The 14,583-nt window shown below is 42.0% G+C and overlaps 1 protein-coding gene across 1 annotated transcript; it reads left to right on the top strand.

Moving 5' to 3' along the window:
• Positions 1 to 864: 864 nt before the first annotated feature.
• pgk1 (phosphoglycerate kinase 1) lies at positions 865 to 14,583 on the top strand. Its single transcript, XM_085364678.1, has 11 exons — positions 865 to 1,035; positions 5,296 to 5,346; positions 5,688 to 5,843; positions 6,080 to 6,224; positions 8,897 to 9,000; positions 9,155 to 9,274; positions 10,921 to 11,035; positions 12,535 to 12,714; positions 12,796 to 12,973; positions 13,670 to 13,768; positions 13,869 to 14,583. Exons 1-11 carry the CDS (start codon positions 971 to 973, stop codon positions 13,907 to 13,909), a joined length of 1,254 nt encoding a protein of 417 aa, XP_085220804.1. The 5' UTR covers positions 865 to 970; the 3' UTR covers positions 13,910 to 14,583.

A 14,583-nucleotide genomic window follows, 5' to 3' on the forward strand; every position in this document is an offset into this window, starting at 1 on the left:
CATTACATGAGAACACCACAGGCCTAAAACCTGCAGGTCTAACAATGGGAGGTGTATTGCTCCTCCTTTTTTCCACTTAGAGACAGCATTGCCTACTTTGACATTCAATAGTACCCTAATTTTTTTAACACACAAAACCAAACAATGACTACACTACACACTGACTATACTAGACAATGCTACACACTAACTACACCACAAAATGCTAAACTTCACAAATCTCTCACATTTCAAAACTCGCTCTCTCTCTCGCATTAGTCACACAAACCTCATGTGCTGCCATATCATTTTTTTATTGGTCGACACAGTACATTTTTCGTGGTAGCATTTTTTTCCTTTTTTTGTGCTGTCATTTGAAAATGACGTTTTTACCATTTTTTTCCTGCACTAAACGTGATGACAGTATTCAGGAAAAAAAGCATCAGTATATATAGTTTATTTTAATCATAATTATGGTTTTAGTGGCTATCAATAAAATTTAAAAAGAGCATATAGGCAGGGGCCGATCTACAGGGGTGGCATAGGGTGGCATGTGGAACCCTAAAATAATTTCTTGTCCCCCTTAGTGCCACCCTAGTTTTGCAGATGACTGACTGACTGGGGTGACAAAAGACTATTATATGGCGGCACATGCCACCCAATGCCATGACTGTAGATCCGTCCCTGGCCTTTGCTATATCTTCTAAAGTATGCAGGAGGGGAGGGGGGGTTGAATGACATCCACTAAGTTCAGCTGATGCAGTAATCAGGAAGCATCAGAAGATAAACAGCAAACCGATCCAATCAGCGTGGAAGCTCTCCTAATGCATTAGCCAATCAGCAGCGGCGGGTGTGCGATTTGCCCTGCCCGGTGGTGTTCCTCCGCTGCGTTAAGGTCACCGCTGTCATTCGGTAGCTAACCAACAGCCGAAGGAGGCGGAGGAGATCCAGCAAAGGAAGGTGCACGAAAGAAGCAGCTAAACTCAGCAAAATGTCTCTGTCTAACAAACTCACCCTGGACAAGGTGGACGTCAAGGGGAAGCGGGTCGTTATGAGGTGAGCGTTAATTATCGCCTGGCAGTTAGCTTCTGCTGGCACCGTAGCGGCTAATCGGAAATGAGATTATTGATGAGCTTCTCCAAAATGTCGTGTTTGTTCTTCCTGCGGTGGCAGACTGTTTGGTGCTCACACACAGTGATGTGAGGGCATTAAAGTGATGGCTAAATGGTGTCTGAGTCGGTTTAGTCCGACGGGCAGACGACAGGAAGTGAACTCGTCGGTTGTCACGTTTTCCTTTCATGTTACGTGCCTGTGCGGAGATGCTGCATGGATGGATGGAACCACTGGCATCCGAGTCAGTCCTGTAAAATACACCAGCATCCCTCTAATAATAATGAGTTTGTCAGTTTAAAAACCTGAAAATTGATGATGAATGTTATTGAAGTCTTCAGATTTCAGCTTAGGCCTCAAAGGAGATTTTAAAGGTGATGATTCAGACAGCACCAGGAACTATTTCATATATAGAGGGAAAACTAGCAATTGTTGGCGTTATCTATGAAAGGGATTATTAATTTCATAGTTAATGATAATCGGCAAAAAATAGCTATCGCAAATATCCAGATTCACATTTTGACATCCATTCTCAGTAGTTTAGGAGGCCCAAAACAACCCAAAAAAGTTGAGTGATTTTTGAGCTGGGATATGAAGGTTGAGCCAAAGAAACACTTTAATTGCTTGAAAACTGAATCAAACAAGACTCTGACTTTATTAATCAGCCGACTGATCCACTTTAACAGGTAATGATTAGGTCACTGGCAATTCAGTCCAATTTGTTTGTTTTATTTTATTATTATTCCCATCTTCCAGTGAAATCTCTCTAGCAGAAAAGATGCCCTGCATCCTAACTGGACACAACTGAAGTCAAATTTATATTAGTCTAATTTGGCAGTCATTCACTTTATATTTCTGCAGCCCCCTCCAGTGATCTTGAAGGCACTTTTGAAACTGACACCATGTGTGAAAATGTCAGAGGGCCATGCTGGTTCGCTCAGTTTGGTGATGCAACACCAGGTGGCTTAGAACAAGGTTCACCCGTATTGCTGAGTGTTAAAAGGTCAAAATTCACCACATGTTGAGTTATGTGAGCGAATGTTGTGCCGGTCTAAGACAGTTAGACAATGGGTTACGTCAGATCACACCCAGGGCCTGTCGTGGCATGACACGTGGTGGTGGGTTTTTTTCCCCCAGATTCAGATGGAGGCAGTGAATCGGTGTTTCCTTACTGAACAAGGCTGGCCCTGAATTTAAAAGGGGGAGGGGCTCTTTATTGAAAAGGGGAAAGGGCTCTATGTTGCTATAGAGACCTGAAGTGGCTGACAGAATTGAAATGTGTTCAGCAGAGACTTGCAGCTGGCTTCCTCTGTCATGTAGGCTCCTGCTGCAGCAGCATGAAACATGTCAGTTTTAGGGTTGCAAAATTCCAGCGAACAGAAAGATGAAGGCAAAAATGGAGAGTCAAACACACTAGTGCTTTTTGGGGCTCTGTACAAAAGTGAGAAATACCCTCACATGTTAATGTACCAAACTTTACAGCATTAAAAAAAAAGGTTTAAAGTTTTACTTGATGGATTGCAGTAGACTTCAAGTCTACTGCAATCCAAGTCTTAAGTGACTGAAAATTCCCATGAAAATCAGCTGCTGAGCTGCTGTTAACTCCTTCATTGAGCTTATTTCTAGTTGTAAAGCAGCTAAAAGAGCTTTAGAGTCCACTGTGCTATAAACTGTATAAAGATCTGCATTCAAGAGCAACAGGGGGGGAATGCAGAAATTTACAGAAGTAGAGCGGAAAACTATCACAGCTTTTGGATGAGTGGCACCTGTGAACAAGATCCTACTGTTGAGTAGGGCTGAACGATTATGGAAAATAATCTAATTGCGATTTTTTTTGCCCCAATATTGCGATGCGATATGCGATTATTTTTTAAGGTATTTGTCTTCTGTATTATTAAACAAAGACAAGCAATACATCATATAGTATGGCCAATACTATATTACATTAATTTTAAACTGTTCTTTCCTGGAAGACAGACCTCTGTTATGATGACATGAGGTGATGCATGAATTGATGACTGACATTTTTATTTAACTTCTTCAATCACAACAGTATATTTGAACATACACAATAGTTTATTTTTAGCTTACAAACATCTGAGCATAAAGTGCTGACAAGGAACCCTGGTGTAAACATTAAAATGAAAGTCAGTACAATGTGCAGATTGCAGAAATATACATAAAAAAAATCAGTGGCTTTACCACACTCAGTTTTTCGACATCTGTGAACTACTAGACAGTCATTCAATTAAAAAATAATATTAAATAAATAAAACTAATAAATAAAAAATACACACATCTTACTGATCTCTGCAGTCAGTAACATTACACATAAAGTGCAAACATAATAGCAATTGTATAAACACACACACAAACACGCCTTTAAAGTTTAAAGGCGTGAAATTGGACGGTCTAGCCTTCTGATTAGCTAATCAGAAGGCTAGTTCTGATTAGCGTCACCGCTGTCTCGGTGGAGTTTAATAAACTCGGCCGTCTGCTTCTTGCTATCTAAAATATAACCAGACACTGGTGTAAATTCTCGACTGTCTCATACTTCTGTTTAATAAGTTTTCTGTTTGACGTTTAGTCAGCTGTGTGAAAACCAAGGAGGAACCCACCCGGGGGATTAATAAAGTTTTATTTTATCTAATCTAATAACTTTAATCTCAGCCAAACCGATTTACTCACGAACAAACAAAACACTGAAAAAAGCCCAACAATAACATTTTTAGGTTTTCTAAGTGACTTATATATTACGTTTAACCCGAGCAGCGAAACTCCGCGGTGATCTGAAAATGATGTGCCGGGAGTTGTGCCGTTCTCGGCCGCATCAGTAACCCTCGAGCTCCCGGCTAGCTGTCGAGCTGGTGGGTAGCAGACGCCTCTGAAAACGTCGAAGCACTTTTGCAAATATGGGATATCTTGATAAACCGAGCAGATATTTGATGTTTACACAACTACTTTCTCGCCTGAAAATATGTTAAAAGTTTATTTTGTGACCCAGAAAGATTAGTATGAGTAATTTTAAAACTTAGTAGCGGCCGCCATTGCTGGAAACTGGAGTTTGGCTGGGCCGCGCTATGAATTCTGGGATATGGTAGTAATTTGGACAGCCTTCGGCGCGTCGCTGTGACGTAATCGGTCTACAAATGCGGCCTCAGGAGGATGCAGCCCATGAATTGTATAATATAATCGCAGTATAATCGCAGCCTTTGCGGTTAGAAAATTGCACTTGATCATGTCGCGATATTATCGCAAATGCGATATATCGTTCAGCCCTACTGTTGAGCCTCTGAATTGCTGACTGATGGCTTTCAGACTAAGACAGTGGATTGCTGTAACAATGACGGCAGGTACAGAGTGCGTGCAGGCTGATCACATCTCAGAGCATCAGTTCCCCAGAGGGAGGGAAAGGAGAGGCAGTTATGTAACCGGCTGGAGTACGAGGGACACGGCGTGTACTCTAAGCTGCCAGTGTGCATCTATGAAAAGGAAAACGGTTTCAGTTCCTGGCTCAAAATGGGCTTTTTTTTTTTTTCCCCACCTTTAAAAACAAAACAAAGTCGACCAATTTCATGCATGAGTAAAAAAATTTTTATTACTGTCCTGATGATTTTTGGGGGGATTCAAGGTTAAAACCTTGAAGGTTAAAACGTATGTTCCTCTCTACATAGGAAATAAAAATAAAGCGTGCTAAAAGTCATTTTAGAGGAAAGCTTCTCAGCTAATGGTATTGACTGCTTGGCATCAGGGGACTCGAGCTGTGTATAGCTGACTCCAGGAGTCAATAGAGGAAGGAGAAGGGACCAAACACTGAGCTAAAAATGGTGCAAGATTTAAATCAAGACCTCCTGTCTCAGCTGCCAGTTACATCTGGTTTCTAACAAATGGGTAAGGGGTATAGTCTTAAAGCAGGGGTGGGGGAACGCCAGGCCTCTAGGGCCGGTGTCCTGCAGGTTTTAGATGTGTCCTTGATCCAACCCAGCTGATTGAAATGACTAAATTACCCACTCAATATGTCTTGAAGTAATCATTTGATTCAGGTGTATTGACCCAGGGTGATATTTAAAACCTGCAGAACACTGGCCCTTGAGGCCTAGAGTTCCACACCCCTGTCTTAAAGTCTTGCCAAATTCCCTAAAATTTTGTAGCACTTTGTAGCATCCTGGTTTTATTTTCTGATGTGAAATGTTTCTTCTCTTTCAGAGTCGACTTCAACGTTCCAATGAAGGACAAGGCGATCACAAACAACCAGAGGTAGCGTCTATCTTATTCTGAATCTTTTCAGTCTGTTATGTGTTAAGCAGCTGGGATTTCTAGAAGAGGAGTAGCAGATTTAGATTTGCTGAGAGCCTTCCTCGGAAATGAAAACTGAAAAAATATGTAGTTTCCTAGCATGCTTTAATTCTGTTAAAACTCCATACATCGATGTCAAGATCTCACTGGCCTTGATTTTTGACAAACGTAACTGTAGTCTTTTAACAGAAAAGGGAAGAATGTAACATTCCTAAAAGCAAGAACATTAATATTAAGTTTGAGTAAGTGTGACTTGATTCTTTTTTTCTAAACACTCCTGTTCACTTGTGTGGTGCCTTCAGGATCAAGGCAGCCGTCCCCAGCATCCAGCACTGCCTGGATCATGGAGCCAAGTCTGTGGTGCTGATGAGTCACCTGGGCCGTCCTGACGGAAACGCCATGCCTGAGAAATACTCCCTGGAGCCCGTCGCCGCAGAGCTCAAGACCCTCCTAGGGAGGTGAGATGATGGCCTGAATAAGTGGTGTTTGTTAACAAGGGCAGAGGTGGTGTCCTTGTTATGGTTGAAATATTCTGGTATTAGTAAGAAAGATATTAACGCTATTTTTGGTTGCTTCTAGCAAAGGCAGATTTGTTTCGTTTAAAATGTATATATCTGTCTATCTATACACTAAAGAAGAGAAGATTTGCTCTAAGAACCAATCATAATCACACTCACTAATTCTGTGACTGTAGGGACGTCACCTTCCTGAAGGACTGTGTGGGCCCTAAGGTGGAAGCTGCCTGTGCTGACCCCACCTCTGGATCCGTCATCCTGCTGGAGAACCTCCGCTTCCACGTTGCCGAGGAGGGCAAAGGGAAGGACCCCTCTGGGAACAAGGTGAGCTTCTGAGGTTTGAGTGTTAACAGTGGTTAGACTCGGCAGCGTTATGTGTGGTTTGGGCTTCAGTTTTTGTTTTGTTTTTTTGTGTGTGTGTCAGTTTTCCTAAAGACAGAATATTGGTCTGTCATCTAAGACTACAGTCATATTAGAAAATTGAATATTTAGTCTCTGAACTGCCATCGGTGTGAAGAAGAGCACGATAACTTACAGCTGCAATCAAGTTCCTGTTATTTTCAGAACTTGCATGTAGTCCTACAGTTTGTCTCTTTACTTCCAGTCCTCTACTTTTTTCTTTTTGCCTCCATCTAAAAGAAGTTGAACATTAACCTCTCACAACACACTGAAGTGAATTTTTCAGAGATTGAAATAATGTAGTTTGGCCAAATTGGTTTTTCTCTATTTGCATCACATGGCAATTTGCTGCATCACAAATGTAACTGAGCAAGTTGTTATTTGGCAACCAAGCCGTACACGGAGGACAGACCAGGCTCTATCCACGAACATGCTGCAGTTGAATTTTCGAGCACAAAAGACACGGAGAATGAGAGCGTCAGTGCGAAAGGGAATGTGGCCCAATCATTTTGTCAACATAATCACTGGAATCGGGCAGCACGGTGGTTAGCACTGTTGCCTCACAGCAAGAAGGTCCTGAGTTCAATTCCACCATCAGGCCGGGGTCTTTCTGTGTGGAGTTTGCATGTTCTCCCCGTGTTTGCGTGGGTTCCCTCCGGGTACTCCGGCTTCCTCCCACCGTCCAAAGACATGCAGCTTGTGGGGATAGGTTAATTGGATAATCCAAATCGTCACTAGGTGTGAATGTTCGAAGGAATGTGAGTGTGAATGGTTGTCTGTCCCTGTGTGTTAGCCCTGCGACAGACTAGCGACCTGTCCAGGGTGTACCCCGCCTTTCGTCCTATGACAGCTGGGATAGGCTCCAGCGCCCCCCGCGACCCTGAAAAGGATAAGCGGAAGCGAATGGATGGATGAATCACTGGAAGGCAAAATTGTATTTGAAAATATGACCCAGGCCTCAGACAAAGGTGTCTTTTTATAGTTTAAAAAAAGTGTTCTATATTTTACACACTTTCAATAAGACCTAAAAAGATGCAAAGTGAAGCAGAAAAATGGCCAACACCTTGTCGGTTCAGCAGATTTTCTTTATGCTCGGTCACATGGAGGAAGACTCAGTCACTCCAGCTGCAGCTTCTCCTGAAATTGCTGCATCACCATCTGACATCACAGTGCTGGTGCAGAGACTGTTTTGTAGCACACTGTTAACCGCACTATGTTCGTAGAATAAACTAACTGTGAAAATGTGACTAAACTTTTCTAAAACCAGCTTTTCTAAAAAGCCCTAATGATGCAACACACACAATAATAGGCTTTCATTTACCTATTTAAGATAAATTTGGTCATTTGTGTTTTTATTGAGATTCATATTCGTCTACTCATAAGCCATTTATGGTGTGGTTTAGTAAGGCTGCTGTAGGAGCAATTTCCCATCTCTGGGATAAATAGTCTGGTTAGAGAATGCCTGGTCGCACTCCCTAATCTCCTCCTTTATGCTGAGGCATAAATAATGTAGCATATTCAAACTCGCAGACAGACGCTGTCTGAAATGAGCATCGGTCTGAGCCGTGGCCGAGCACCACTTTTGACCTGTTGACATTTATCTTGAAGGTCTGTGGGCTTTTCCTGTCCTGTGAGGCCTCATTGGTATGCTGGTTGGTTTCTACTGTACCGCTGTAGTGTATACACCACGGTCTCTTTATTTTTAGCTCATTATAAAAACATGAAATGGTCTCACTTTCTCACTTAAATGGGCGCTCCACTGCTTTTTACACAAGGATCGGTTTGTCGCCAGGAGGAGGACTCGGCCTGTGAAACTGTAAAGTGTTTTCTGTAGCTGTGACATTTCACTGATGAACTTTCACAGAAGTTCATCAGGGTTATTTCAGCTTGGAGGTCTGGCTATTAAAAGCATCACTGTGTCGAACTATGGGGGAAGATCCATATTTAGTTTTACCCAGTTTATTTTTTGGCCTGAAGCAAGTAGTTAGTCTGGTCAAGTAATGGAAAACTAATCTGCAGCTATTCAATTATTTTACAAAAATTGCTAACTTCTGTTGGTTTCTGAAGCTCATACTCTTTGGAGGGGGGTAAAAGTTTAAAGCCTGAAACCTGTCCCTTGGAAAGAAGTGACCTGGGCTCCCTGGCATTTGGTCGACCCCTAAAGAGCTCTCTTGACCTTTACTCTGCCTACAGTCTCACAGTTGTGACCTTTCCCTGTTAAAGTGCATCAGAAACCTGACCCACAATGTACTGACTGAATCCTGATGGATAAACTGAGTTCATATTGACAGCAGTCCGATTATACCTGGACACAAAACGGAGTTGAGCTTGAAGATATTTGGGTATGTAGGTGTTGCCCTCTGCTCATTGGTGGCAGGTAGATTAGCTTTTATTTGTATGTGGACAGTGGAACTGGATTGGAGCTGAAACAAGGAAAAACTGCTTTGAGATCAGGATGATGAGACATGCAGCATCAGTTCACAGGACTTAAACGAGTCCCTGAATTTAGGCCAACAGTCTTGTTGAAGTAAAATGAACTCTTGCTTTTGCACTTTGCAGCCTTAACAAATGGTGTTTGTCTTCTCTTGTCTTTCCAGACGAAGGCAACCCAGGAGCAGATTGATTTCTTCAGAGCGTCTCTGTCCAAACTGGGAGACGTTTACGTCAACGATGCCTTTGGGACGGCTCACAGAGCCCACAGGTGAGCGCCACGCAGGTCAGGTGGATACAGTGATGATCACTAGGTGAAATCTGTGGTCTCAAAGCAGATGGTCTTTGAGAAGTTTCAATTCGATTAGTTTAATTAAATGGTATAATTCAGTAGTTTGTAACTTCTTCATCCTTGTCGCTGTTAGCTCCATGGTGGGAGTGAATCTGCCTCAGAAGGCAGCTGGTTTCCTCATGAAGAAGGAGCTCGACTACTTCGCCATGGCTCTGGAAAAACCTCAGAGGCCCTTCCTGGCTATCCTCGGAGGGTGAGAACATCTCTTTTTAACAGATGAAGTTTGAAAATGTTGGCTGGACAATATAAAAAAAAACTACGCAGAGCATGGTCACTAGTTCTGATTTGTGTCCACTTTAGACATTATTTTCTTCTGCTCAGTTCTTTAGGAAGGGTCACAGGGTGTCCAGCCAGGAATAGAGGAAAAGCTCATTATATTGTCTGTGGTGTCACTGTGCACTGCTTTATTCAAGGCTCAGTGAGCAGGCAGATCCAGGATTAAGATTTAAGTTGATTTTGATTTATACTCTAACCCCTGATTTATGGTCACAAATATTTGGTGGTCAACAAGCAAAATTTTATGTATGTTTTAAACCTTTTATCATGTGTCTGCAAATTATGCTCAGAAAGAAAACTGCCCACTAACCTTCTGTGCACAGAAGTAAAACTACAGTTTCCATCATTAAGTGAGGACTTCCAAAATAAACAACTTTATTTTCTAACAGTTGCTAATCGTGTCAAAGTCTTGTATAAGGTAACCATTAGAATGTATTTCTATTTAATTGTATAGAAATTGCTTCTATACAGTGAGAATAAGAGCTGCTTCTCAGGAATAATGACTTGATCAACAGTTTTAGTGAGACTGTGGCACTGTTTCCTGTAGCTTTGTACCTCTGTCCTGCCGTGGTTTCATAACCCTTAACTTGCTTGGTCTGCTGCCAGCCAGATGTGGCAACATGCCAGAGTACATTGTGCAACAATTGCTGGCAGTCGGCGTCGACTGCTGCAGCCAATCAGCTCCTCTGTGAGGATGCTGACCATTAGTGTGTAAATGATCTGCGTCGACTGCTGTTGTTAAACCCCTGACTTACAACATTACACCTGCAATAGGAGACTGCAGACTTTTCTGCAGCTCAAAGTCATCAGCGGTGAGGTTAATGGTACAGAGGTGCAGATAAATCGATTAGCAGCTTCGCTTTCTGATTTCACTGACATAATTCTTTTTAATAACTACAGTTGAAATGTAATAACAGTGCAGATCTATTGATAAGGGTTTGGTATAATGACAGAAGGTTGTGTTCGAATATTGGAATAAAAAAAACAACAACAAAAAACCAGATTATTCAACCATTTCTTGTCATTAATGGTTTTCCTGCACTGTTCTGTGTGGTGGGATGCAATACAATATAATATCTAAGCAGCTCCATGAGCCAATATTTAACAATAATGGAGAAATAATGCACTGCTAAAAGACTTTGAATTACTAAAGTTTGTCTCAGTGTAACTAGATGCTACTTTACAAAGAAGAGTTTCATTCAAAGCCAAAGACTACAGCAGCTGTCACGAAGCCTACATGAAACCCTTAAAGCATAAAGGAAGAGGAGGAGGCCCTCACAGAGAGCCAGTGAATATTTTTGCTTGAAATGCCTAATCTTATATAATCAAAGACTTAATTGAATTATTGACTCACAGAACTTTGCATTAGGAGGCAGTGGGTTCACCAGATGCCCTGCGGCGAAAGACTGTGCAGTTTTGATAAAGAGAGAAAATCTAAGGATAAAATTTGGCTATGACATCTTAACTAATAAAATAAACCAGTTTTTAGCTCCTGTATGTACAGATGAGTGAATTTCAGGATTGTCACTGTTTGTCTGTCCTGACGTGTTTTCTCTGTTTTAGAGCAAAGGTGAAAGATAAGATCCAGCTGATCAACAACATGTTGGATAAGGTTGATGAGATGATCATCGGGGGTGGCATGGCTTTCACCTTCCTCAAAGTCCTCAACAACATGGAGGTGAGGAGGAGGATGCGTCGCCAAAGCAATTCGAAAATCAAACCGTTAAAAATGGTGGCTCAAATGACTTCACCTGATGGAGGTCGCCTGCTCTGTGCCTCAGAAAGCTTTGAGCTTCAGCACATTGTTTAGCTGTACATAGTTTGCATTTACACTTGCTCCCCTTGTGCTGGATGAACTTCCCAAAAAAGACGACTCGGTTAAAAAAACATCGCATACAACACACTATTAAGTTAAAACAGTGATGCTTTTTGAGTCTTGAGTGGATATGTTTCTTAGTTTTCCATGAGTATTCATGTTTTAACCTCAGTGTTCAGCCTCAGGTAGATTAATAAAATAAAATTTCTCCTTCTAATGGAGCTCACACTTGGACTTTTGTAGTGACGAAACGGTCTTGTGAAACAGTTTTGTTTGCATCACTGCAGAGACCGAAAGTCACGATTGTGACCTAAATTTGACTTCTTGACAAGCAGATTTTATTCAGTTTCCTCCTCCTGGTTTTATTTGCCCAGTTTATGAAATGAATAGCTACCACAAACCCAATAATAGTGATAAGTTGCTGCCTGCCTGGGCAAAAAGATTCCTAATCTCACTAAGCTCACAGTTGAACTATGAGGCAAGAGCAGAGGTATGAAGACAGAGTGGGTGTGAGGTGAAAGAAGCTGGAGCTCTTAAAAATGACAGGCCGTTACTTATTGTGATTTGTGCCTCAATGCAAACAGTTACAGGTGCAGCTATAAAATTCTTATCCCAGTCATTTGTGACATTGCATAACTTTTTAGATTTAGTATACTTGGAAACTACAAAAAGGTGAGGTTATTTTGCACCACAATGGGCAAATCTGCCCTGTGAAACGGGCATCCTCCTACTGTTCCTGTTTGAGCGGTAAATGTTGTGTTGTGTACATTCCTAAATGATCTTGATCCATCTGAGGCTGCAAGATATCAGAAAGCTGTTGTCACTTCCCTTTAAATGGCACTGAGCGTCTCCACTAGAAATGACACAAACTTGCTCAACACATGAAGGGTGTGAAGTAAAATAAGTTTCAGCATCAGCTTAACTCGACAGTTTTCATCTCGTGGGGTAGCTTCGGTGCAACTTCCAAACATTAAGTAGGACTTGAACACAAAACCTCTTTGAGACTCGTATAGAAGAAAACCCAAAATATGAATCATGCAGTGATAAATGTCTGCAGATTTGAGTAAATGTTTTTTCTTCTTGCAGTCCTGTCTGTATCATAAAGAAACATCAGATTTCAGAGGGCTGTATATTAATTTATTTTTTAAAGTAATAGTCATGGAAGTTTACGGTAAATCTTAAAATGTATAGCTGAATATAAAGTTTTAGATGCAAAACTTAGGATGTTCAAAAGTGTTCAATGTGTCCCCATTCTGAATACTCTTCGTATATAGTTCCTCAGATTTACTTGTTTTTAATTGTGTCTTTGCTGGTTTCATGTAAGTCACAAATCTTTTCTCCCGTCCTCCTGCTCCTGTCAGATCGGTACCTCCCTGTATGACGAGGAGGGCGCCGGCATCGTCAAAGACCTGATGGCCAAAGCTGAGAAGAACAAAGTCAAGATCACGCTGCCCGTCGACTTCGTCACTGCTGACAAGTTCGACGAACATGCCGCCACCGGTACTGCAACAGTTGCTGCTGGCATCCCCGCCGGCTGGATGGTGAGAAAGGACAAGTTATTTTAAATTAAAACTACTTAATGGACTATGAAGAAAGGTTAAGCATTCTTTCCTCCTCTGCAGGGTCTGGACTGTGGACCCGAGAGCTCTAAGGCCTACGCAGAGGCGGTCGGCAGGGCCAAGCAGATCGTGTGGAACGGTCCGGTCGGTGTGTTCGAGTGGGACAACTTCGCTAAAGGGACGAAGAACCTGATGGACAAAGTGGTCGAGGTGACCAAATCTGGCTGCATCACAATCATCGGTAAGAAAGAGGAGACGAATGGGGAGCGTGTTCCTTAGTTTCACTCAGTTTCATCCCTCGCTCATCACAAGGAGATTTTACTGTGATTTATTTGTAGTCTGGTTTATGGGACACAAGTGTTTACTGGAGACACACAGGGACTCGTGCTGCATTCAAGAACATTACGTTTACTTATAGTGCAGCTTTACAGTTCGGACTTTTTTTTTTCTTTTTTTTTAATCATTCAGGTTCAGTTCCATATTTTTTATTTATTTTTTTTTTTTTTTAAGATCTTGTTCTTTTACTACTGACAAATCGTAATAAACAAAATGTTTGAGTATGCAAAGCTGAGGAGAAAAGCTTTGTTTCCTGTCTCTCTGCACCTTTTAAACTGTCAGATAAAAGCAGATCTTTCATAATGAGGTGTGTTCTTACATCTGGTTTGTTTGCTGTACAAACAGTAGCACCACATGTGCAGTTAGTCCAAAAATGAGTCATTTATGATGGTTTTACTGCAGCCATGTCACCTTCTTAATAACATTCAGTGATCGTAAATGTTATGAGGGGGTTTACAGCGAGATTAAATGATGAGGCTGTTTGATTGGGTGAACAAAAAAAAAACAAAACATAAATGTGTGGAATGTGCACAAAGAGCAAGTAAAAGTATAATTTAATGGTGTTTTTGTACCTTTAAATCGTTCACGTGTGTTTGTTCAGGTGGGGGTGACACCGCTACTTGCTGCGCCAAGTGGAACACAGAAGACAAAGTTAGCCATGTCAGCACGGGAGGCGGAGCCAGCCTGGAGCTGCTGGAGGGTGTGTGATGGGAGAAGCTGCCCCATGTTCACTCACAGAATAGAAAACACTGTTTTTAACATGTTGAGCCTGACTGAGCATCTGCTCTTTGTGTCCTCAGGTAAAGTCCTGCCAGGTGTGGACGCCCTGAGTAACGCTTAAACCTTCATCAACTGGAGAGCGAGTGTGTGTACGAGAGGTGGTTAGCTACACAGCCAGACTCCTGTTTACTCCCAGAACATCCCCAGAAGTGAAATAAGACAAATCCCATCTTTACCCTGCAGCCGTTTCATGTTCAGTCTTTGTTTTTGAAGTTGTGACTCAGAGGAGGAAAACGTTACCTCACACCTGCTGTCATTACTGAGTAGAGCGCCCTGCCTTACTTCGACATGCTTCTCAAAGCCACTCTGCTGAAAGTAGGAGCCTTTACTTAACGGTTAGGACAAAAAAGATCAACCTCATCGAGGTGGAAGTCGTTTCTTTCTGCTGAAACACAAACGGCCTCTGCAATGACTGAATCTGGGTTCAAACAGCAACTTCTGCTTCACTGTAAACTTCCTCAGTGGCTCGTGTGTGTAAATGTTTTGCTGCGTCACTTTTGCCTCCCTGGGAACGTCACTGCACCACCCTGAGTGTATATACATGCAAAGTATATATATTAAAATGTATGAGAGAAATGGTAACTTGGTGTGTTACATTTTGTCTGTTGGCACTAATGTTTGCTCTGGTCGTCTGTCCTCTGTGGTGGTTGCTGGTTTCGAGCGGCTTCAGACAGATGTCTCGGCTGATCTGTTCAGGCTAATAAAACTGTCTCTGTGTTAAAAACTCTGCTGTGA

The sequence above is a fragment of the Diplotaxodon limnothrissa genome, linkage group LG10 (genome assembly GCF_057381915.1).
Source record: "Diplotaxodon limnothrissa isolate DT_005_m linkage group LG10, D_limnothrissa_male_GT1.1, whole genome shotgun sequence".
NCBI lineage: Eukaryota > Metazoa > Chordata > Actinopteri > Cichliformes > Cichlidae > Diplotaxodon > Diplotaxodon limnothrissa.

Bases quoted from the DNA above. Each gene is read 5' to 3' on its own strand.
- pgk1 (XM_085364678.1), top strand. From the start codon at position 971: ATGTCTCTGTCTAACAAACTCACCCTGGACAAGGTGGACGTCAAGGGG. The intron at 11,036-12,534 runs GTGAGGAGGAGG...TGCTCCTGTCAG, and splicing joins AAGTCCTCAACAACATGGAG to ATCGGTACCTCCCTGTATGA. The intron at 12,715-12,795 runs GTGAGAAAGGAC...CCTCCTCTGCAG, and splicing joins GCATCCCCGCCGGCTGGATG to GGTCTGGACTGTGGACCCGA.